This window comes from Mustela nigripes, chromosome 2 (genome assembly GCF_022355385.1).
Source record: "Mustela nigripes isolate SB6536 chromosome 2, MUSNIG.SB6536, whole genome shotgun sequence".
Classification (NCBI taxonomy): domain Eukaryota; kingdom Metazoa; phylum Chordata; class Mammalia; order Carnivora; family Mustelidae; genus Mustela; species Mustela nigripes.
Window position 1 is genome coordinate 204,052,811 of NC_081558.1, and position 25,675 is coordinate 204,078,485.

General features: G+C 37.0%; 1 protein-coding gene across 14 annotated transcripts in view; it reads left to right on the plus strand.

Annotated features, from left to right (window-relative positions):
* USP16 (ubiquitin specific peptidase 16) overlaps window positions 1–25,675 on the plus strand; it is a 30,009-nt gene that overhangs the window by 350 nt on the left and 3,984 nt on the right. Inside the window, exons 1-17 of one of the 14 annotated variants that reach the window (XM_059392214.1) lie at window positions 2,328–2,751; window positions 3,646–3,688; window positions 5,713–5,814; window positions 7,524–7,702; window positions 11,595–11,698; window positions 12,513–12,616; window positions 13,558–13,742; window positions 14,322–14,417; window positions 15,018–15,148; window positions 15,462–15,549; window positions 16,626–16,704; window positions 18,482–18,573; window positions 18,919–18,975; window positions 19,894–20,070; window positions 22,174–22,834; window positions 23,906–24,000; window positions 25,193–25,279. In XM_059392214.1, the coding sequence (XP_059248197.1) occupies window positions 5,754–5,814; window positions 7,524–7,702; window positions 11,595–11,698; window positions 12,513–12,616; window positions 13,558–13,742; window positions 14,322–14,417; window positions 15,018–15,148; window positions 15,462–15,549; window positions 16,626–16,704; window positions 18,482–18,573; window positions 18,919–18,975; window positions 19,894–20,070; window positions 22,174–22,834; window positions 23,906–24,000; window positions 25,193–25,279 (2,196 nt within the window). In that variant the 5' untranslated portion in view covers window positions 2,328–2,751; window positions 3,646–3,688; window positions 5,713–5,753. Of the gene's footprint in view, window positions 1–2,324; window positions 2,752–2,921; window positions 3,138–3,645; window positions 3,689–5,712; window positions 5,815–7,523; window positions 7,703–11,594; window positions 11,699–12,512; window positions 12,617–13,557; window positions 13,743–14,321; window positions 14,418–15,017; window positions 15,149–15,461; window positions 15,550–16,625; window positions 16,705–18,481; window positions 18,574–18,918; window positions 18,976–19,893; window positions 20,071–22,173; window positions 22,835–23,905; window positions 24,001–25,192; window positions 25,280–25,675 lie in introns of those variants that run through there. The other 13 variants (XM_059392217.1, XM_059392218.1, XM_059392211.1 and 10 more) reach the window with 13 other exon arrangements.

The following is a 25,675-nucleotide window of genomic DNA, read 5'->3' on the forward strand; positions in this document are numbered from 1 at the left end:
CACAAACTAAATATAGGGAATGCACTTTTTCTTTATGTTACATATTCATTTTAAAAATCTCAAGATTTTTTTGTGAACATATTTATTGGTATAAGGTATCAATAACTTGCACAACTTTTTTTTATGAAAATAAGATTAGTACATACATTTTCATAGCTGCATCTTTGAGATGCTGTTTTGTGGACATTTTTCAATGTTATTACTCTTTTTTCTTCAACTTTAAAAACAGATTTTATTTATTTATTTGAGAGAGAAAAAGAGAGCACAAGGTGGGGGAGTGGCAGGCAGAGGGAGAAGCAGGCTTCCCGCCAAGCAGGGAGCTGGATGTGGGACTCAAGCTCAAGACCCTGGCATCATGACCCTAGCTGAAGCAGACACTTAACCAACTGAGCCACCCAAGCGCCCCCTTTTTCCCCAATTTTTATGAGACATTTCAAGCATGCAGTAAAGTTGAGATAATTTTACAGTAAAGTAGTGAAGAGACTCTCAAGGGAGGAAAGAAAGAAGGGGGTGATTTTGCTCCTCAGGGGACATTTGGTAATGTCTGAAGACATTTTCAATTGTCACAACTGGAACGGTGCTTCTGGCATCTAATGGATAGGGTCCAGGGAAGCTGCTTAACTTTCTTCAATGCTGAAGATATCCCCCTACAGCAAAGAATTTGCTGAGAAACTGATGTTGTCATGATTCTAGACACTATCGTAACCTTTTATTCTACCAGTTCTGTTTTATATTAATCCATTCATCCTAAACAGTCCATCTGTTTTGATGCATTTCAAAGCAATTGCACACATTGGCATACTTCTCCTTAAGTACTTCATCCTGAATAACATTAAGATTCAAATGTTTGATTTTTAATTTTGAGGTAAAAATGAAATGCACATCTTTAATGTATATTTGCTGAGTTTTGACAAATGCATACACCCGTGTGGCTTAAATCCTATTAAGATATAGAACATTACTACCATCCTAGAAGTTCCTTCATGCTCCTTCTCAGTCAGTCCCCACCCAAATCCCCAAGAGGCAACCACTTTTGATTTTTTCCTGCCATAATTAGTTGTGCCTGTTCATATCCATGGAATTACATAGTATGTACTTTTGTGTAAGTCTTCTTCCCCTATAGTATTTTATTTTTTTTTAGATTTTGTTTATTTGACAGACAGAGAACACAAGTAGGCAGACAGGCAGGCCGAGAGAGGGGGAAGCAGGCTCCCTGCGGGGCTCTATCCCAGGACCCTGGGATCATGACCTAAGCTGAAGGCAGAGGTTTTAAGCCACTGAGCCACCAGGCGCCCCTATGATATTTTACAGATGCATCCCTGTTCTTATGCCTTACAGTTTCTTTTTATTGCTTAGAATCCCATTTTATGAGTATACCACAGTTTTCCTATTATTTTGTTAAAAATGTGGGCTGTTTCTAGTTTCTGGCCATTATGAGTAAGGCTACTCTTGCAAACTTTTTCATTTCTAATGACTGTCCTTTAATAAGTATGTGGTAAGCATTTACTATGTTCCAGATATTTCTGAGTACTAGAGATAGCCATAACCAAGATAAACGAGATGTCCCATTTACATTTGTATGTTTCTGTGTATGTATGGGTGTGTGTGTGTGTGGGGGGGATATATAGGTAAATTTGAAAGAAAAATACTAGATAGTGGTAATTGCTGGGTAGTGACATAAAATAAAGTGATGGGAGTGATCAGGTGGTTCTATAACCTAGATTGCCCAATTTCTCTATGAGAAAACGACTCTTAAGTTGTAAACAGAATTACAATAAAATAGCAACCACAGAAGATAGTGGCAGCAGCATTCTAGGCAGAGGAAGCAAGTGGTACAATGTCCCTAAGGCTGCGTTTGAGAATAGAAGAAGAAAAAAGCCTGTGTGCTGAGTGAAGAAAGTTAAAAAATTCTATCAGCGGTAAAGAGCAGAAGAGTCAAATGCAACTCTTGTTACTCTGGCCAGTTTGATAGGTCAGGATGCCACTTTCTTAATCTACTTTTCTCTGATTACTAATAAGATGAACATTTCTTCCTGTCTCTTATGACCAGTTGTCCTTTTATTGTGAATTACTTGTTCATATCCCCTATTTTTCTGCTGGCGCTTGCATAACCCCCCCCGCCCCCGCACCAAGCGATTGTTGTGTCTTCTGTAAAAGACTAAACTCCAGGGTAGCGAGCTGGTGTTCATTTAATTCACTGCACAGGAGGCGCGGCACTTACGTATTTTTAACAAACGCGTAGCAAATGTTTGAAAATTTTACCTTCCGTTGGCAAGGTTAAATTCAAGACAATTACGTACTGAGCATTTAGAAGGCGATTGGGCAGAATAAGGGGAACTGCGTGAAATGTAAATGTTACCGTCCTAGCCTGCCTTCAGATGTAACGTGAATAAGGAAACCCATCAAGGAGACTCCAATACTCTGACCATCACCAGGTGCTCATGCTTCCGAAGCATTTAAACCACTCCATAATTACACCAGAGTGAGGAAAACAGCAAGCCAGGTTCTTCCAGGTGGCTGTCCGAACTTCCGGAAGGAATTGCGCGCAAGCGCCGATGCAATAGCGTCAGCGCCGAAGGCTCCTGGGACTAAGCCGCCTCCCATCATGCCACGTACCGGAAGTTGTTGCTTTCTAGGGGTCAGTCTGGCTTGAGCTCTGTCGCTCTCTCTCCGTCACCGGGAGGACGACAGAGCTGGCTGCCCAGCCCACAGGCTCATTAGGGGATGCAGTCATGGGCGCTGTCGCCGTGGGTGAGTTCTGTTCCCGCTGACTCGGAGTCACCGCTCGCATCACTTCCTGCGTTTTGAGAGCCCGAATTTCCTGCCTTGACCTGGTTCTCTTCTCGAAGGGTCCTCTTCCTTAAGCACGTTACCCGGCCTCGGCCCGGTACCGCGTTCTCATTGGCTTCATGTCCTGTCAGTTCCAGGAGCTGGCCAATGAGTTGTCGGTGCTGGCGCCCCGATCGACCCCGGACCCGAAAGCTCCCCCGTGGGTGCCGAGCAGTTGGAAGGGAAGGGGAGGTGTGGCGGGCGCCGCGCGGCCAGGAGCACCCTACAGGTGGGGTTTGCTGCCGCGTCCGTGTGGTGGTTCGTAGGAAAGGCAGGATTTGTCATCTCAACGATTCGGTGACCCTAGGGTAGGTCAGATGTACGGCAAACTTGAAAGCCATATTTAAGATCTGCTGACAAAGTTTTATAAACGCTTCCATTTTTAATGGAATCGGGCAGGCATGGGAGGACTGGGAGGGGGAGGGAGCTGTATTACTATGCGAACCGGCAAGACCAGCTTGGATTTAAATTTTGTGTGGAGTCCTGTAAAGGGTAATTTGGTTGAGAAGCTGACTCTCATGTGAACTCACCTGAAAAACTTAATAGGTTTATTGATGTTTTATAGCTGATGGTACTTGACACTCTTTTTTCTAGGTTTATTTGATGGCCTTTATAGCGGCTAATGATTTATGGTAACGCTTTCCAAAGCTTTGAAGTGTCCTCTCACCGGAGTAGTTTACAGTTGTCAAGTTGGTCTTTGGTGTCTGGGCTACCGCAGTCCTCAAACCAGATTTGCTAATGCTGTCTTCACTACTGGAGACGTCTAAATTCTTTACCTTTTTGTTTTTCACCGGAACCTGTTTGCTTCATTCTTAGGTGTACCTACCTATGCACCTTATAATCGTCTTTTATATCTCAGGTACTATGCTCTTTTTCTGTTTCAGTGCAAGCAGTATTTCTTGGGAAGTATTTTTATATGTACTAACACTGTATTGGATGCTTTAGGCAATTCAGAAGCGATGCCTAAAACCATTTCTTTCTCCTAGAACTTTAGATTCCAGATAGAGAAATAACACGTGTCCAGGTCAAAGATTTAAGAAGCAGCCCATGGGATTAGGGGACAAAAGCAAAAGCGCACGTTATAAAGGTTGGGAAACTTAAGTTGAGAGGTTTATTTATAGTAGAATGGTTGCCTAAGGCTTCATTGAAATGAATATCTTGGAGAAATGGTAAGATTTTGCTAGAGGAGAGAACATCCTAGCTAGAAATCAAAGTCTTAGAGGTGGGGCCACAGTGTTTTGGAGAGACTGGTTTGACGGGAAGGCAGAGAGTGGTGGTCTTGGAACTGAAAAATCTGTGTTTTAATTCCATCTCAGCCACTCTGTGATCTTTGGTCATTTTGTTTCTGAGTTTTTTCCTTTAGCAAAACGCTCCATTTAAAGGGTTGTGTAAAATCAAATAAGATAATGTTTATGAAATGGCTTTGGAGATTAAAAAAAAAAAAAAAACGTGGTATAAGTAAACTTTACTGGTTCTTTGCTGAGAAGTAATGAGAATCAGGATTACCAGAGTACTGAGGACAATTTTTAAGGGACTGTAAGTGCACAGGTCAGAAGCATAGATATGATGAAAATGGTATTATTAAATGTATCTGGTACTGGAATGCAGCACAGATTACAAGGAGTTGGATTGAGGCAAGAGCTTGGGTACTGTTTCCTCCCCCCCTTAAAATCTCTAATTCTAGAGAAGATAAATTATTTAACATGTTATTTTAAGGGGATGAAATGTATGTAAAAAGTACCCTAGTTTTATATATGCCTGTATACTTTGTGTTGTTTGTTGTTAGTTAATTCGTTTATTTTGTAAACATGGAACCGTGTTAAATTTTAGATGATCCTTGGAAAGTTTACCTATTACTAGATGTGGCACTTCATATAAACCTTTTTGAATTAACTAACTAAACAAGTAAGAGCTAAAAGAGGAATATTTCTAAGACCTTAGCCACGACAGGATAACAGCTAAGTATCAGAATTAATTGGGAAGTGTTTTCAAAACCTGTCTCCCAGGTCCTGCTTTCCACTTAATGTAATCAGAATTTTAATAAACATCCTAGATAAAATAATTACTATAGTCATTCAGGTGATTTTGACACCAAGTTATTTGATGTGAAGTACAGATTTTCAGAATCATTATTATTTAAAGTTAGGTAGATCTGTATGTACCTTCAGCACTTTTAATATATTCGAATTTTGAATTGTTAACTAAGGAGATGAAGGTTTGATGTGCAGCTAGATTTGTTATAGTCTTCCAAACTGATTTTGGCAGTAATATAATAATGTGAATAGTTGAGAATGCAGTTGTTATAAATTCTCAGTTAGCTAATACCCAGAGGGAATCTTGGTATGGAAAATGTGGAACAGTGGATCACTTTTTATATTTGGCTTTGAAATTTGTAAATTTTCTAACTCCCTTTAGTAGATTATCTTCAGAATTATTTCATATTTTTCTTGGAGAAATTATCAATTTGATTTGCATAGACTGCAAAGTTAAGAAAGATAGCTTAGGGGAACGTGATATTATTCTGTTTCAAAATGCCACCACCACTCCACATTCATGTAATGAAAAGTTGAATTCCTGGTAGTATAAAGTGCTGAGACTTTTAAAGATCTGTATAAGAAGACACAGATTCTTTCCTGACTCTTACACTTATTGCAAAACTCTTAATCTTACTAAGAATCAGTTTTTAAGCTATGAAAAACAGGAGTAACACTTTCCTGTCTACTTCAGAATTCTTACTGAAAACTGGATGATATTTGTGAATGGTCTTTGTAAATTATAAAGTGTGATAGACGTAAAATATGTGGCTTAGTTACTATCGCCTAGAAAAATATAAAACATACTTTTTTTTTTTTTTTGTCAAGCTAACTTTATCTTGTTTTCTAGATTGTTATTTTGTGTCAGTAAGTAATCCATAAAGTGCCAACATGGGAAAGAAACGGACAAAGGGAAAAACTGTTCCAATTGATGATTCTTCTGAATCTTTAGGTATATTTTACCAATTGAATCTTTAAAGTTATGTTTATATCCCTAAATGGACATATTTTAATATGTACAAATGGGATCAAAGTGTACATTATTGTTCTTTAATTTGCATTTTAACTTAATGTTTTTATTTACATGTCATTTAATCGTCTTGATGTTCTTAATGACATGATACTCCATTGATATAAAGGACCATGGGAACATATTTCATAATTTGGTAATTCCCCACTGTTAACACAAATTTAGGTAATCTTTAACTTTTCAGTGATATGAATGGAATGATAGTAAACATTTTTGTAGCTAAATCTCTTTGCACATCCAACTATCTTTTTAGTACAGATTTTACAAGTAGAATTGCAGAAATAAATGGCATAAATATTTTCAAGGCTCTTTTGCTTCCATAAAAATGCCCTTCAAATTTTTTTTACTAACAGGCCCCCTACCAGTGAAATAAAGAGCCCATTTCCCTTAACATTATCAACACTGGCTGGTATCATTTGTAAACATCTGCTGATTGTGTAGTTGAAAAAGAGTATTTTCTTTTTTTAGTTTGTGTTTCTTTAACTACCTGTTGAGATTTAGTAGTTTTTTATATGATCTCATTAGTTTTTATTTTCTCTGGGTGCAGGTTGAGTTCATTGTACAAAAGCTAAATGTGCCACTTGACTGGTTTCTGAACCTCTTGGGTCCCTGAAACAACTGAGGTGTTTTAGAGTGACTTGCAAAGCCCTTTACTGATCTGGTCCCAACAGGGTTTTCGGGCTCAGGTCCTGCTGTTCGTTTTTACACACGTGTGAGATGACAGTCTGAGGAGACAGTATGCACTTTGATATTTTATACCCTCATACTTTTGTTCATGGGATACGGCCTTTTCAGTTGTTCAGTCCCTGAGTTTATAGTTTATAAAGTGTGAGCTTTGAGGTCAGGAAGACCTGAGTCCAAATTCTGGCATAGGCATTCTGTAGTTATGTGATCTTGTGCACTAAATCTTAGTTTTCGCATCTGTCAGTGGGGATAGTAGTGTCTTTCTTTTAGGGGGATGTGAGAATTAAATGAGATCATGTATGCAAAAACATTTAGCACAGTGTCAAATTCATAGTAAGTGCTTAATATCAGAAAACTTTCTCACTATAAATAAGGCTGTACAGATGTTACCTAGTCTAGGTAACCTTCATTGATTTTAGCCCTTTGTGTACTGCTATAGCACATTTTGGAGATACTGTTTTTGTTTGTTTTAACATTTTGGAGATTCTTATACATTTATTTATTTATTTATCTGCTTCTGCCAGAATACTACTCAAAGAGAGGAACTGTGGCTTGGTCTTTTTTAGGTTTTCTGACCCCATCACAGTGCTGGGTTTGCAATGGTTGTATTGTTGACTTAACAAAAGACCTCTTCATGAACCTTTTAAGATAAAGAGAATAATATGATAAAGGCCTTAATTGAAAGGAAACAGATAAATGAATTGAAGTGAATTTGGGAAGGTGATGTTTATACCTGGGACTTCAAAAAGCCAAAATTTAAAATTTGTATAGAATCTCTTTCTCACATCATCATAATATTCAAGTGTCAAACAGAAATTTAAACTTTCAGATTATCTAACAGTTTGTTTATAAATTCATTTTTGAAGTTCAGATGAAGGGTAGGTTTTGAGTTTAACTTCAGAAAGCCATTTTTATCTCACATACTCCTTTATTATTTGTTTTAATAGAACCTATGTGCAGACACATTAGAAAAGGATTGGAACAAGGTAATTTGAAAAGGGCTTTATTGAATGTGGAATGGAATATTTGCCAAGATTGTAAGACGGACAATAAAATAAAAGATAAATCTGAAGAAGAAACGGAAGAAAACCCTTCAATTTGGCTATGTCTTAAATGTGGGCATCAGGTATGCTTCAGTTTTGATCAATATGGGATTTTATAAAACTCTTTGAATTTATTTAGAAGGTGTTAGTAAAACCACAGTTTGGGTGAGTAGGCTGCCAGCTGGTTTAGGTCCTTTTTCCTGGAGAACAGATTGGGGACTGAGGTCTGTGTATATATGGTTTATTGGATAGTGTTCTCAAGTACCACAACCAGGAAGAGAGTTAGGGAGGCAAGATTAAGCAGAGGGAGAAGTTGAAGTAAGAGCCAGTACTATGGGGCCTCAGCTGATCCCATAATGAATTCTGGCCTTCAGAGGTGTCCTGAACTGAGCGAAGGGGCCAGGCCTTTGTACTTGTGCATGGACTAAACACTGGCTGTAGGATGCTGCTGGGGAGGGGAACTGACCTTGGGCAAGGCAGCTTCGTTACACTGAGGATAATTCCTGGGGATGGATAGATTGAGCTGTGAGCTGTCAGTAGGCCACATTCGTGGCAGCTGGGGGAGTGAGTACCTGGGTTTTGGCATGGATGGTATCTAGGGGCAGAACAGCTCACAGTATTGCCATGGTACCAAAGGTCAGGTCTCTTTGTTATTGGTGGCAAGTTAAGTTCCTATGTTAGGCTACTGGGCTGGTCGGCATTCCTGTCATGAAGCTTCAAGATGAGGCAGAGGACTTTTTTTTTCTTTTTAATGGAATTTTTTTTTGAGATAATTATAGATTCATATACAGTATAAGAAGTAATATAGAGATATCCCTATATACATTGCCCCATTTCCTCCAGTGGAACTTTTTTTTTTTTTTTTTAAAGATTTTATTTATTTGAGAGAGAGCAAGTGAGAGAGAAAGAGCATAAGCTGGTGGGAGCTGGGAGGAGCAGTGGGAGACGGAGAAGCAGACTCTGCTGTGCCAGGAGCTTGATGGGGGCTCAATCCCAGGACCCGATCATGCCCTGAGCCGAAGGCAGACCATCTGAGCCACCCAGGCACCCTCAAAGTGGAATATTTTATGAAACTATAGTATAATATCACAACCAGGATGTTAATATTGATACAGTCCATTCACTTTTAAGCAGTTCTTCCTAGTTTTACTTCTCATTTGTGTGTATGTATGTTGTGCATGTGCGATTGTGTGTATTAAGTTCTGTGTAGTTTTGTCACCTGTCTAGATTCATGTTTCCACCAGCACAGTCAAGATACCAAATACTGTCAAATTACACAGATCTCTTGTGTTGCCCATGCTCCTGCCCCCTTTTTAAAGTAGGCTAATGCAGGGCTTGAACTCCCAACCCTGAGACCAAGACATGAGCTGAGATGAAGAGGCGGACGCTCAACCAGCTGAGCCATCCAGGCACCCCATATGTTGCCCTTTTAAAATTACACCCACGTCCCTACTGCCATCTCTCCCTCAAGCACCCCACAGCCACTCATCTGTTCCTTATTTCTAAAATTCTGTCATTTCAAAAATTTTATGTAAATGGAATCATACAGTATACAACATTTTTGGATTGGCTTTTTCACTTAGCATAATTGCCTTAAAAGTTACTAAATTGTGTTTAGTTCTTTTTTATTACTGCGTAGTATTCCATGCTATAGATGTACCACAGTTTATTTATTCTTCTGTTGAAGGACATCTGGTCTGCTCTCATTCCAAATTTGGTGATTACAAATAAAGCTGCTATGAACATTTGTAAACAAATTTTTATAATTTCATTTTTTTGGAAAAATGTCTAAGAGTGCAATTACTGTTATGTACTAGTTGAATATCTAGTTTTTAAGAAACTGCCGAACTGTTTTCCAGAGTGTCCATTAATGTTTTATATTTCTACCTGCTCTGTATGAGTGATCAACTGTCTCTGCATTCTTGCTAGCATTCAGTATTGTCGCAGTTTATTTTTAACAGTTCTGATAGCAGAATAGTGCTATCTCATTGCAGTCAGACAATTTAAAAGTATTTGAATGTTGGGGCTTCCTGGGTTGCTCAGTTGGTTAAGCACCCAGCTCTTAATCTCAGCTCAGGTCTTGATTTCAGGGTCATGAGTTCAAGCACCCTGTACTAGGCTCCATGCTGAACGTGGAGCCTATTTAAAAAATAAAATTGAATGTTAGCAAAGAACACATTTATTATTTGTATTTGAAAGGTTTTCACTGAAGCTCTTAAATTTATAAAGTGAGAATGAATATATTTTCCTTTACCTTTTCCAGAATACATTTCCTATTATAAATTTTATTTTGCTATCTATTTAGTTCCTAAAGTTAAGATAATATCACTCTTAATTGTTAACTTTCGTCCTGCTATAGTCACCTTTTGCACTATTAGCAAGAGATTCTCAAAGGCTATCTTTTTTTTTTTTTTTTAAAGATTTTATTTATTTGACAGAGATGACAACCTCTCTTGGCAGAGAAGCAGGCAGAGAGAGAGGGAAGCAGGCTCCCTGTTGAGCAGAGAGCCCGATGTGGGGCTCGATCCCAGGACCCTGACATCATGACCTGAGCCAAAGGCAGAGGCTTAACCCACTGAGCCACCCAGGTGCCCTTTCAACTGCTATCTTAAGACAAGTCATCTCATTCTAAGTTTCAAATAATCTCAAATGGTGTTAAGAAAACTTTTTTTCAAAATTAATAATCATTTATTTAGCATTGAATATTGAATGGGATAAATTAAATCAGTGGTATTGATACCATAGAAGATTAGAAGCCATTGATAAACAGTTCCCCTTCGAGGTATATTTTTAGCTTTATAGAAACAGGACCACTTCTGTAGTGCAATCTAAGAGAGTTTGTGGCCTAATTCAGATAGATACATAGTGAAGATATATTTCATAACAGTGACTTAACCAGCAAAAGACAGAAAATCTGGTCGTATTCTTTTATGACTAAGTCTATACATCTTGTAGGTGAAAAATCTCCCATTTGCTTGTTCAGTTAATGCGTATTGACCTCCTTCCATTTGCTAATTTTTTTTTGTTTTTTTTTTGGTAGTAGAAGATTAATTCTGTTTTTGTATCTTCAGGATTTATAGTTCAGGGGAAGAAGGATATAAACATTAACAACTTTACTATGAAGTAGAACATAAGGAATGCCACCAGGAATTTACACCATGTTTTGTAGGAGTTTGTTTACAGCAAGCATACAGTGTTTTCTTATCCAGGAGGATAAACATAGGCTTCTGAGAGGAGGTGGTCTTTGAGCTAGACCTTGACAACTGGGTGGGATTTGATATAGGACAATATGAAAGTTAACTCCAGAAAGTAGGGTCAGATGGTATTAGGTTTGTTAATTAAAAGTTTGAAAGCAGGGGTGCCTGGGTGGCTCAATTGGTTATAACCGTCTGCCTGTGGCTCATGTCATGATCCTGGGGTCCTGGGATTGAGTCCCACATGGGGTTCCTTGCTTGGCAGGGAGCCTGCTTCTCCCTCTGCCTACCTCTCTCTTTCTCTCTCTCACTCTGACAAATAAATAAAATCTTTAAAAAAAAGTAATAAAAAGTTTGAAAGCAATTCATAATTTTTGAATTGAGTATATGAACAGAAATTTGTTTCAGATACCATTAAGCTGAAAAAATATGTACGTGAAGAAAAAGTCAAAGTCAGGAAAATACTTAGGAAGCTGTTAAGTGGCTCACACTAGACCTAGTGAATGGCTCCTTAACGTGGTTTAGTTGGGACTAGAAAGGATAAGTTGGAGAGGTGAATCCTTTGAGTGCACTGTTCCTAAATACCTTCTTGTTGAGATGTTTTCAGTTGCCTGTTCGTACTTAGCTTTTCACAAAATTGGTACTCTCTCTAGAGTCTAACATGTTATTTTAGAATTGTAAGAGTGAGAATTTTTCAAGCCATTTTCTTTTGCATTATGAATTATGAATTCTCTTTTTGTGAACTTTTGTGGCTGCGAGGTTTATGATTATGATTCTCTAGGGCTGTGGCAGAGATTCTCAGGAGCAACATGCCTTGAAGCACTATATGACACCAAGATCTGAACCTCATTGTCTAGTTCTCAGTTTGGACAACTGGAGTGTCTGGTAAGTTTCAACTCTATGCCTATCATTTGACTGGTAATTATTTGAAATGGGGGGATGGAGGTGTTTAAGGAGCAAGAAATTGGGGAATGGAGGTGTTTAAGGAGCAAGAAAGTTTAAATTTTTGTGGAATTTGTTTAAATACTGTCACTTTCAAAAGGCTTGAGAATGTGATATTTGAGAACCTTTTGCTTAGTATTGTACACACTTAGAAATTGTAGCATGTAGAAGACATGTGAATCTTCACCCGTTTGTTTTTCTTCTTGCTTGTGATATTATAAATGGCATGTGGTGGGTTATTATTTAAAATTTGGAACACTGAGAACAAATTTCAGATGAACTGAGAATATAGTAAAATTTTGGCAATGAATTTGCGTGAAAATAAATGTCAGACTGGTACATGTATTTCTTGTAACATCAAAACCAGTTTTCACATCTTTAAAAAACATTTACACAGCCGTGTTCACAGAACATCATCTGTCAATTTTAAAACTTGTGAATTTTAATGATGTAGGTCTGTATTTTGAAATATGTGTAGAAAAAACTTTTGACTCTAGTATTGTAACTAGCCATTTCAGCAAAATGTTTGGAATTTTCCTATAGTATTTGTATGTAGCCACAGTTCTGGCTAATTTTACTAATAGTAAACCAGAGTTAACATGGGTAATCTTCTTCAAGAAACCACAGAGTTTTTATTTTCATTTTCTTTAATAGAATAATTTGGTGTTTACACATTTTTGGGTTCCAAGCATTATAATTTGTCCCCTTTTTTGGTTGTGTTTGTCACTTTTCTTCTCTGTGTTCTTTTGGGACACAGGTGTTACCTATGTGATGATGAGGTCCAGTATTGTAGTTCAAACAGATTGGGTCAGGTGGTTGATTATGTTAGAAAACAAGCTGGTACTACAACTCCAAAATCAGGTAAAATCATTTGTTTCTTAATGTACGCTGTAATGTTAACTTAATGTATCTATTTAATGTTAACTTAATGTTAATTTAGCTTAATTATTGAATGTATAATGTTAACTAATGTATCTTTATGTATCCATTAATGTATCTGTACTGCTCAGCATTACATATACCTTAATAAAATGAATTATGGTTGATTTCAAACAAACGAACTATTTTTGGTTAAGAATGTAAAACATTGGGAATATAAATTATTATCCTGTGTTGGAAGGGAATCTAAGAAATCATCTAGTCAGAGTCTGTGACGAGTCTGAAGTAATGAGCAGTGATGCCCTTTCTGTAGAGGGGGACTTGAGAGAGGCCTGCCTCATACTGACTTCATTTTGTTACATTTGTGTTTGGATAATACAAAAGTGAAGGCCAGCTATTTCTCAGTTTTTTTTTCATGCATAATTAAGTTGATTGGGTTGGCATACATCATCTGCTTTAAACTTGTTTTGATTTTTACAGTCACAGAAGTATCTCTGTCCAGCCAGAATTATTTGTTCTTAACTTCAGGGTTCGTTTTTGACCTGTTCATTTAAAAATATATTTCATGTCCACATTCTTTACTTGATTGCTTTATACTCTAATTTCATAAGGTAGGATGTGCTCATTTATTAAAAAACGCCTTGCAGTAGAAAGGGGGGGGGTTTATACCAAACATACAGTGTTTGGTTTCATTTGTCAAACTAATGCTTCCATCACTTTCACATATTTTTTAGTGGTTTTTCTCTTGTGATGGTAATTTACTTACATTTATTAGAAAACATTTAAAATCAAACAGATGGGAATAATGATGTTAGGTAAAATTTCACAAATTCTAGTACTCTGTCCCAAGTATAACTTTGCATTTGGTATAGTTGTATCATTTTGCTGAATCGCTTTTTCTTTCCTTTTTCTTCCCCTTAAAGCAGCAAAAGATGGTAACATTGAACTCGAAAATAAAAAATTAGAAAAAGAGAGTAAAAATGAACAAGAGCGAGAAAAAAAGGAAAACATGACTAAAGAAAATCCTTCCACTAATTCTGCTACCCAAATAACTGTGAAAGGACTCAGTAATTTAGGAAATACATGTTTCTTCAATGCAGTTATGCAGGTGCCAACGTTAATTTTTTTTCCCCCTCTATAAAACTTTTTTCCCTCACATTATAGGATGTTCTTGCATACTTCTTATTATAGTATTAATTTTTTTCCCCAAGTAATTTATTTCTGGGTTTTCGAAGAATACTTCAGGAACTGTTGACTTTATATGACAGTAAAACACTGTGCTAAGCATTGCATGCATTAGAATTCAAAATAAACATTGACCCTGGCTTCAAGGAACTCGTACTCAAACGTTGGGGAAGCACAGGATAACCTAGTACCGAAACAAATACCTACTTACAGATGGTGGGAATGGTAATGTAACTACTTCATGTTAGATAGTAGGCAGTGCCCTTTTGGGGGTGATGAGTAAGCTCTGAACTGAAGAACTTATGAGCCAAATAAAGTGGGGGGAAAAGAGCATGCTGCTACTTTTTGTTTCCTGAGCTCGATACAATAAAGACTGCAGTGTTGATAGTAGTTTTCTGTTTTGATAGAATAGACAGTTAAACTGTTTAAATATTTTAGTGATAAAGTAAATATTTGATTTGCTTTGAAATAAATTTCCTTTTGTTTCCATCCCATATTCCAGAATTTGTCACAAACACCAGTGCTGAGAGAACTACTAAAAGAAGTAAAAATGTCCGGAACAATTGTAAAAATTGAACCTCCTGATTTGGCACTAACTGTATGTACTTAAAGCTTTTCTTTTACAATCAGTAATTCTCCTCTCTGAATATCTGCATTCTAAATTATTTTAAAGAATTTATGCTCATTTTCACCTTTTTTTACTTGTTTTGTTTGCTTTTACTTTAGACTACTGAGTGAAACATTTTCAGGCTAATAGATTAAGCCTTTAGATTTATTTGTTACATGTATGCAATGTTGTGCTGTGCTCTGGTGTTTGGTGTAATTCTTGGGAAAGCTGTTGATAGGCATGAAGCCCTAGGCATGCATTATTATTTTCAACAGCTTTTCAGGTGGCTCAAATTGTGTGTAGTAAAATGAATTTTATCCTGTCCGTTTTTATTATTCACATTTTGCTCTGGCTCTTTCGATTCTTAGGTGGTCTACTCCTGATATTCTAAAACTAAAACAGTAGAACTGATTTTTTCATAAGTAGTCAATGAACAGAAACTTTCTACATCTTTTGATGTACGTTTTTTGAAGTTTTAAATGTGACCGCTCTATCAGGAACATTGGCAATAGCAGTTGATTAGCTACATTTTGGTAACATAAATGATTCCAAACTTTGACTGAAGAAAGTAATTTTTATTCCCATATTCAGGAACCCTTAGAAATAAACCTTGAGCCTCCAGGCCCTCTTACTTTAGCCATGAGCCAGTTTCTTAATGAGATGCAAGAGACCAAAAAGGGAATCGTGACACCTAAAGAACTCTTTTCTCAGGTCTGTAAAAAGTGAGTATCTGCTTTGATTTTGTTTTCAGTGCATCAGTAAGATGCTGAGAAATAATATGAAAAACTCAATAGCATTAAAGTCAATCCAGTATATATATTACAGCATGGTTTATTTCATTTGGATTAAAAAACATGAACTTCATGTGAAAATTAAATCTACTAAGGGTGTTGTCAAAACTGAATGGAAATTTTGAGAAAGTACATTACTCTTGAGATTTGGAATGTGATCCTAAGATTTTGTAAAAATAGTTTCATATTTTAGTAGACTCATCATTGTTTTTCTGTCTTTTCTTCTTTTTTTTTTTTTCTGTAGAGCAGTACGGTTTAAAGGCTATCAGCAACAAGACAGCCAGGAGCTGCTTCGGTATTTATTGGATGGAATGAGAGCAGAAGAACAACAAGTTAGCATATTTTGACCAGTATAATTTATAATCCCATCTTCATTAACTTGTCCGGAATTTAACATCTGAAGGCTTATTAATTAAAGCAATGAAAACTAGTTATTGAGGCCATTGTATTTAAAATTTTTTTTCCACACCAGTGTTTTCAACTGGTATATTTTAATCAGTAAAATGAATGTAGAGAGTTAGAAATGATTCTCCTTTTCATGTTGCTCTGTTTTCCTTGGTGGCTAGGGCATTAATATTCTTTAGGAGCTGTTCTATAGTACTAGCCTATGCCAGGAGTGCTCCAGAGTATTGGAAAATGTTTCTCCCAAAACAGTTCCCAGTTGCAGCGCATTCTTACTCTTGCTCTGAGTGTGATTTAACACCGCTTTTTGAGTCTAGGAAGTATGCTCATTTTTAAGAGTCAGGGAATGTAGTTACGTTTTTAAATGTTTGTAAATTGCCAGATGTAAAGTAATGTATTTGGGGATGTTGAGTATAATTAATAATAGTAATAGGAGTAAAAACAAGGGATAACTAGTGATGACATTTATTTTGCTCTTATTTTATATCAAGCATTGTTTTTAGAATTTTGTGTGAGTTACCTTACTTGGTCCTCCCAACCTTTCTCTGAGGTGGATGCTGTTAATCATTTTCTCATTCCATAGACTGTGAAGCTAGGGTGTAAATAAGATTCAGGACCTGGTTCAAGGTCACCCCGTAATGGTGGCTCTCGGCTTTGAATGCTGGATTCCCCTATAGCTCTCATTTAAACAGTCTGCTTCTAGGACATAATATTTCAGTGGTCTTTCCAAAGGAGGTGGGCATGGGCTCAAATGCTTTGGTTTGAATAGATTAAAATCTTAAAGTAAGACAGTGCCTTTGTGTAGGGGTTAGTGATTGTTTTGTAATTTTTTTAGCTCCTTGAATTAAATTCAAAAATGTGACCTTAGAAATAACTAATTTTTATTCAGTAAGTTTGGGGAGCTAATTCTTGATCACTTTCTTGACTTGATTACATATTTTCTAGGGAAAATAACTATAAAACTTTAAAAATTTAATAGTATATATATCCATTTTATTACTTTTAGAGAGTGAGTAAAGGAATTCTTAAAGCATTTGGTAATTCTACTGAAAAATTGGATGAAGAACTAAAAAATAAAGTTAAAGGTAATGTCTGACTTTTTGAACTAACACACTATAGTTGAATTCTTCTGTAACTTAGGACAAGATTGCTGGCACTTTTATTTCAAATTCAGTTATTAACATAATTTTTCTTTATCACCATTGATTTAGAAAAATAATTTATACTCCAAAGGGGAATATTTTTGAAAAATTTAACTTTGGTGTATTTTTATGCAGTATTATAGTGAAATTTTAAAAGATAGAGCTAAAATGAGATCAGTTTTGTTTTTCAAAAGCTTACACAGTTGACACTTGAACAATGCAGAGGTTAAGGACACCAGTTTCTTCTCATCCCCATTCCTGCACAGTTGAAAATCTATTTATGACTTTTGACTCTCCAAAAACATCACTATTAATGGTTTACTGTTGACCGGAAGCCTTACTGATAACCTAAGTGGAAAAGTAACATGTATTTTTTTTGTAATATGTATTATGTATGGCATTCTTACATAAAGTTAATTAGAGGAAAGAAAATGTTATTGAGAAAACCATAAGGAAGTGAAAATACATTTTTAGTACTGTGCTGTATTTATTGAAAAGATTCGCATATAGGTGGACCCACAAAGTTCAGACCCACACAGTTCAACACAGTGTTGTTCAAAGGTCAACTATATTTCTAATGAGCAGTGATATGTGAGTTACACTTGTCTGTGTGAATTGTCAGTAACTGGTTTGTTAATCATGGAGCCAACTTCATTATTATTGTGTGGCATTTAAAGATTTAAAACAGACCAGTCCGATAGAACTTTCTGTGATAATGGAACTCTTCCGTATTTATGCTGATAGAGTAGCCACTAGACATATGTGGCCATTTAGCTCCTGAAATGTCACTGGGGTGGTTGAGGGGCTAAACTTTTACTTTTATTTAATTTTAATTTAAATCATCACAAGTGACTAGTGGTTACTATATTGTAAAACACGATTTTTTGTTTTGTTTTGTTTTGGTTTTGTGAGGCTTGAATGCAGGGCCCTAAGATCAAAAGTCAGGTGCTCTACTGATGGAGCCAGCCAGGCACCCCTTTGAAGCACAGTTTAGAATCAACACATAGCACCTGTTTGCCTCCTTAGTGTCCTTTAGGGCCGGGCCAGTAGCAGAGAGAATCCTGCCCTGCTGGCGCTGTTGTCATCAAGTGTGTTTCTGTATAAATGGACACACTTACCATTGGAATAAGGCTTATATATTTCACGTATTTAGAAAATTGGGTGACCAGGTGGTAAAATTGTCTTATTCTAAACTTATGAAGATTATTTCTGGGAACATAGAAAAAATAAAAAGAAGATTTTGTCTGAAACATTTTCCTAGTGTTTTTGTTTGTTTGTTTTTTGATTTGATTTTGAATGGAGTTCAGTCTTAGAGTTTAAAAGTTTGTGGGCATTCTCTCCTCAGTTTGCTGCTGAATATTATGAGAGTGGCAGAGCTAGAAGTGGTCTAGAGTATCGTCCAGCTTGGCCCCATCTGTTCATTTTACTAGTGGGATATTGACATGTAGAAGGTCTCACTGACTTGCACGGTTTATTTTCCACTGACCCGATCTAGGATAAGAACTTTTTCTTTTTCATGAGACATGATTGTGTTAAATTGTGTTATGCTCAAAAGCGGAGTATTTGCTGCTGACTACGGCATAAAATAAAATGGTAATTATGAACAGAGATAATTAGGAAATTAAAAATAAAATTTTAAGGTTAGATAGGTAAGTAAATAGTTTTAAATTATTCTGTTAATTATGTAAGGGTAATTGATAAACCTTTTTTCCCCTTCTAGATTATGAAAAGAAAAAATCTGTACCAAGTTTTGTGGACCGCATCTTTGGTGGTGAACTAACTAGTACAATCATGTGTGATGAATGCAGAACTGTAAGTTGATGTAATGTGGACTGGATTTATTCATTAATATTAATAGATTGTATTTCATCGGTTGTATCTTTCAAAAACAGAAGTATCTAGTTTCATAAGGTTTTCTCTTTTGGGCTGTGCAAATCTTCATAGTTCTTTCCTGGGACTGTGAGCACTCCTTATGTCTGAAAGAAGTTAGTTTAACATTTCAAGTTATTTCTCCTAACCCAAAGCCCTCAACATTGTAATTTTTTATTTTGTTAAGAATTTATTTTAAAATGTAACCCCCCACCGTAATCTTACTATATAATGTTTAAAATGAATCTTTTCCTTCCTTTTTACATTTATCTGTTTTGGTTGATTAAGGTCTCCTTGGTTCATGAATCTTTCCTTGATTTGTCTCTACCAGTTTTAGATGATCAGGTAAGACCTACTGAGTGTATTTTGTTTAAGTAGATTTTTTTCCTCCCTGTGTTAGATTTTATGAGGGAAGCCTTGTCACTCTTTTCCAAGTTTGTACATTAACCCTTGGAGGAATTTTTTGAAATGTATTTGAGACAGAAGAATTTTAAAGATTTGAATGGAAATTGGGGTAAATATTATTTTATTTTAAAAAAGTATAGATAGTGTGTCTAGAATTCTTTATGGATTATTAGCTTGATTGGTAGACCTATAGGGAAAGTGTTTTCTTTATACTAAAAATTAAATTTTTTCGTTATTTAAGACTAAACATAAATCCCTTACAGTCTTCATTCAGTTCATGCATGTTAATAGATAGTATCTCAGTTTTAAGCCATATCAATTCGGCTTCATCAACTAGTGGTTGGAAAAAAGAAAGCCTGTTATGAATATTGGATAAATTGTTATTCAGCTTCATATGAATTCAGGGTCTGTTTAATCTGTGTTACTTAGTGATTAAAGTCTTACCAAATTTACTTTATTTTCCCTTTTTCTAAAATTCTCATTTACATGGGAAGAAGGAAAAGGATAAAAAGGAATGCCTGTAGTGGGACAAGTAAATAAACCACTGATAAACAGAAAGCGCAGTTAGAAAGTGGCATAATTACTGTAGGAGGCAGCACATATCTTAATAAAATGCATGATATTCCTTTCAATTTTACTGGCATGAGAAGCTGCCTTTTTTACTGTTTTGTTTGTTGGCTTGTTTTCTCAGTATGTAAGATTGTTCTAGTATTTGAGATGAATGAGTTTGTCCTAGATATATTTTCAAACATTGTAGAAAGTAAAACCAATATGAAATAGGAGTAGAAAAATACTTAGGTAACATGAAATCTCTTCACCAAATAGTTGTAAAATTTTATTTTTGGCTCATATTTTAAGAGTGGTAAGAAAAGTATAAATGATAAAAATTTGAAAAAGACCATGGAAGATGAAGATAAAGAGAGTGAGGAGGAGAAAGACAATGATAGTTACATCAAAGAAAGGAGTGACATTCCATCGGGAACAAGTAAGCACTTACAGAAGAAAGCAAAGAAGCAAGCCAAAAAGCAAGCCAAGGTGGGTAACTGGGAAGAAAACTATGCTTTTCTAATTTTATATTTGCAACTATTGAGTCTGAAGTCTGAATGACCAAAAGAAAATGTTGTGCTTTTGTGTTTTTAAAATCTTGTGTTGCTTGTGAGACCTTTCCTTTTTTTAGAAGGAGAGAGCAGAAGCTGGGGTGGGGTGGGCGGGGGGGGGGAATAGTAGGGGGTGGAGAAAGAGAATCCCAAGCAAGCTCCATGCCAGCCCAGCATGGAGACCCTGTGGGGCTCTATCTCATGACCCTGAGATCATGACCTGAACCAAAATCAAGAGACAGGTATCAAACTGACTGAGCCACCTGCACACCCGTATTTGTGAAAACTTTTAGGAGTTGTAGTTCATTTTTAATAATTTTTTGAGTTCTTAATACATTGACTTTCAAAAATTTAAAAATATATAAAGATGCACAAAGTACCCCTCCAGCTCTGTCCTTTCATGACATAGATAACCACTTGCATTAGTTTCGTATGTGTCCTTCTGGAGTTTCTTTTGAAAAATATGGTCAAATACAAATATGTAGTCTTTTTTCCTCCTAATTTTTTTTTTTAAGATTTTATTTATTTATTTGATAGAGATCACAAGTAGGCAGAGAGGCAGGCAGAGAGAGGGGGGAAGCAGGCTCCCTGCTGAGCAGAGAGCCCGATGTGGGGCTCGATCCCAGGACAGCGGGATCATGACCTGAGCCGAAGGCAGAGGCTTTAACCCACTGCCCAGGCGCCCCCCCTCCCCAATTTTTAAAGAAATTATACACACTGTTCTGGATCCTTTGTTTTAGTTGGGTTGTGCTTAGTTGGGTTCTTGGAGATTTTTCCACTTCAGGACACAAAGATTCTGTTGTTTTAAACAGCAGTACAGTATTCTCCTTTATAGATGTCCTGTAGCTCATTTCACTGTTTCTCTATTGATTTAGGCTGTCTGTAGTCTTTGCTCTCTAATAACCAGTGCTGCAGTGAATAATCCTGTATGCCTGTCATCAGTACGGCACATTTTGAGAAGAGGGATGGCGTTTGTAATTTTGATAGATGTACCTTATTGCCCTCCACAAAGGCTGTGCCAATTTATATTTCCACCAGCAACAATGAGATTTGCTGTTTCTCCTTAACCTTGACAGAAGTGTGTTATCAAACTTCTGGATTTCTGCTGGTTTCATAGATGGAAAATAATTTCTCAATGCAGTTTATTTTCCATTTATTTTAATATAAGTATGTTTTTATGTTTGAGCCTTTTGGGTTCCCTTTTCTTTGCAGTATTTGCTTATATCCTTTCTCCATTTTTCTTTCATGTTCTAACTGTTTGTAGCTGAGGCACACGGGAAAATGTTTGTGTCCTGTGTGTGTCCTTCAGCCTTCTGCTATTACAGATTAGCCGCACGGGACTGTCATCTTACCTGGAGTCTGTAGGCATTCCAGTGACAGTAGTGGTGATGAAATGCCTTTCTCCCCACTCTGCTTGTAAATAGGCTGCAAATGGCAGATCAGAATGCTTTTAAGAGGGAAGTCCTTTATTGTCCTCTGTTCGTGAGGCTTCCTTGCTTCCTCTCTAATTTGGGGCCATTTATTTCCTGGGATGTTTTCCTCCATCCTGCCCAAAACAGTCCTGTACTTGTGCATCCTGGAGTTTTCAGTTTGTATTTTCTTCCCTCAGTACAACCTTGGATACACGTGGATACATTGCTTCCTGCTCTCTTTGTAGTCCTCTCCCCACATGGTTTCCTACTTGGCTGCTTCGATTTGGCAGTTTCTGTCTAGTCTACTACCCTGTCTTGGTCACTTCCCTTAGAACACAGACTGTGTCTTGCATGTTTTTATCCCCCCCACCGTGTCACAATATGTTGATGACTGGGTGATAGTTTATTCCTGGTTTCAGTGAACGAGCTTTCTTCAAAATTTATTTGATCCCTGATAGTAAAGGAGCTTTTAGGATCAGAATTCTGTGAGTGCACACTCTTCCTTATAAGCTTTTTGGTAAACAAGAAGATCTGATGTGGTACATGTATGCTTTTTCTTCTTCTATTATTTTTTCTTCTTCCTTTTTTTTTTTAGTTTTATTTTTTAATGTTTCATGCTTTTTGCACAGAACCAACGAAGGCAACAAAAAATTCAAGGAAAAGTTCTTCATTTAAATGATATCTGTACCATTGACCATCCTGAAGATAATGAATGTGAGGTTGAAATGTCACTTCAGGGAGAAGTGGATGTTAAATCCAACCATATTTCAGAAGAGGAAATTATACATAAAGAATATCGTGTTAATCAGAAAGATGTGAATGGCCAAGAAAAAATGGTAGAAAGTGTAACTGACAATCAGAAATCCACAGAAGAAGTAGATATGAACAGTGTCCACATGGATAACGATCTGGATGTCCTGGCATCTTCTCCCGGTGACTGTACTAGGAATGTAAATGGTGCCTATCTGACAGAAGGGAGTGGTGATGTGGACATTTCCAGTGGTTTCAAAAACCTTAACTTGAATACTGTTCTTCAACCTGATGAAATAAATATAGAGATTCTGAATGAGAGTCATTCTCCTGGGACCAAGGTATATGAAGTCGTAAACGAAGATCCAGAAACTGCTTTCTGTACTCTTGCGAACAGGGAAGCTTTCCATACTGATGAGTGTTCGATCCAACATTGTTTATATCAGTTCACCCGAAATGAGAAACTTCGAGATGCAAATAAGCTGCTTTGTGAAGTATGCACCCGGAGACAGTTTAGTGGACCAAAGGCAAACATAAAAGGTAATTTAGATTCTCTCATTGAAAGGGAAAATAATGTTCAGGGGCACATTTTGCATGAACAGGTAGAATACTGCTATCTTAATTGTATCGGGATTTGCACGGCATCAGTAAGTTCCCTCCCCTGTGTAATATTTTAACAGAAGATTGAACAAACAGACCAAAGTGGCTGATACTCTGTGGCAGCCGAACAGCAGATACGAGTGGGACAGTTTGCTCTCCAGCACCTCTCTCTGGGGGTGAATCATCCTACTGAGTTGTTATTGCAACAGGCTCCTCACAGATAGTGGCTCTCTCTTAGTCTGCTCAGTTTCCCATCAGCATTTGTGTTGGCCCTCCTCTCCCTCCATGCCGGGAGCTGCACTTCCTCTGGGCGCTCCTGGGACATGCCCAGTGCAAGGTACCGGGAGGACAGTGCTTTCTTCTAGTCGCCCTCAAATACAGAACAGAAAAATAGTGATAATTCTCTTTCTCCCCACCCCCATTTTTTGAGCTTGGGTAAGTGGGATAAGGAGGGATCGTGGAGTCCCAAGGATTCTTACTAGAATTATCGAAACTTTTAAAAAAAAAAATGGTCTAGGTTTTTATTTATTTGCATGTCAATATAGAAAGTAAATTATGCTGACTTTATAGCATTTCAGTTTGCTTTAGAGCAGACATTTGCCAACTGTTGTTCACAGTCAGGTTTTTGTATGGTGTCTAGAAATATTTTTTACTGATGAACATTTGAAAACGATTTGGTGGTAGAAAATACTAACTTTGAGCCCCAACTGATTCAGTGGTATCTCTTCAGTACCGTTCTCCTTGGTAGATCGTACTTGTATTCAGTTATTGCTATATTTTGAATTACAGCAATAAAAATGTGGGAATTTGTGGAAATTTTTACTGATACTTACCAAATGTCCTTGGTTATGCCTCTTGGTCCACAGAACCCAAAATATTTACTATCTGGTCCTTTCCAGAAAGTTTAAAAGATAAATCGATTGTGTTAGATGCTTAAAATGATACTATAGCAAATGTGAATGCTCTAGAAATCTAAAATGATTTTCACACTGTTAAAATTTCTTTCTTTAGGAGAAAGGAAACATGTTTATACCAATGCGAAAAAGCAGATGCTAATTTCTCTTGCTCCTCCTGTTCTCACTCTTCATTTAAAGAGATTTCAGCAGGTACCCCTTTTTAGCTCAAATTTGTTTTAAATAGGTAACACTTGCTTTGTTATTATCTTACCACATGACTGTGTTTCTTTGGTTTTCTGTTGTTTTGTAATTCTAACTTTAAAAAAAATTAAGAAATATACCTGGGCATGACAAAAGCTTAGATGAAGATGCCTCTCAAGGTGGAGACATGTAGGCACAATCCTTCCTCAATTTTATTAGAACGCGTGTTGTCTTTTCTTAGTAAAATTAGCATCTTCCTCTAAACTTTTTTCTCAGGTTAAGAAAAAAAAAAGTCCAGTTTACTAGCTGTATCTCACAGTTAAGAAAATTAGTGATACTATTTTTTTGGGGGTGTGGTACCTTATTTTTACTGACCCTTCATAAAAAGACATTGATACGTTGGATTTTCATCATTTTGGCGACCCTGTCTTTTCTAGAAGACTTCTGTAAGCAGTACAAGTTTTAAATTAAGTTCCAAATTCCCAAAGTACCTTTACAACATTTTCCCTGCAGTGGGTGGTGTACGGGTTTGCCTAGCTGGGTGGGTCTCCATGAGCCAAGCACTAAGCTTGGTTAGAAAGGAGGCTGAGAGTATGTGGCTCCACAGAAAAGTATTCTGCTATTGCTGAGTTTTAAGCACTCAGAACTCTGAGCTAATCTGGCTTTTCTGGATGGCTAGAGCAGAAACACTGAGAATTTTCTCAGGGGAGCAGCTTTCTTTTTTTTCTCTTTTTTCCTTTTTTTTTTCTCTCTCTCTTCTTTCTTCCTTCCTTCCTTTCTTTGTCTTTCTCCCCCCGCACCTCTCTCTTTCTTTTTAAGTCAGTTCCATGAGCCTTGTGTGAAGCCCACTGTGGGGGGTTTGAACTCACACCCCTGAGATCAGGACCTGAGGTGAGATCAAGTCTGTGGCCATACCACCCTGAACATGCCGGATCATGTCTGGCTTGAGATTGAATCAGGCACTTAACCAGCCACACCACCAGGCGCCCCGTGGGAGCACATTTCTTAGTGCGTTGGGGTGTGTGTGTGGTGGGCACCTAGCAGAAATCATTTAATGGTCAGAAAGAAAAGAAGTCTCCTGAGAAGACTGAACTCTAGGGTTGGGTGTTGGTGGTGTTTTGTGCATCAGAGTAAGACTACAGTTTATTTAATGTGTACAGATTTTCCAGGAAAAGAAATCTATTATCTCTCCTTTTTTTAGGCTGGTTTTAACCTACGCAAAGTTAACAAACACGTAAAATTTCCGGAAATCTTAGATTTGGCTCCTTTTTGTACCCTTAAATGTAAGGTAAGTGAAAGTGGTCTTTTTGGGATGATCCTTTGAAGGGAAATCATAGCTTATTTATCAGATACTCCAATAGTAACTCACTTAGGTATGAAGTTGATAAGAATGACTGAGTAGAATGGGTCTTTGATCTTTGTACCATTATAATTTCAAGATCTGTGATGAATCATTTTGAATATTAGGTTGTTAAATTTAGTTCAACATTTTTTGAATCTCTGTTACGGTGGCAGACATTGTCTTGGGAGCTGAGGGCACAAGACTAAAGATCAGCAGGTAATTAATTTCAGTTTAATATGGTTGAGTGTTAAGACTGGTATACACAGAGCGGGGTGGTATGCACTTTAGCCCAGTTGTTGGTGGGTCAGGGAAGTCTGCTCTGTGAAGTAGACCATACCTCCA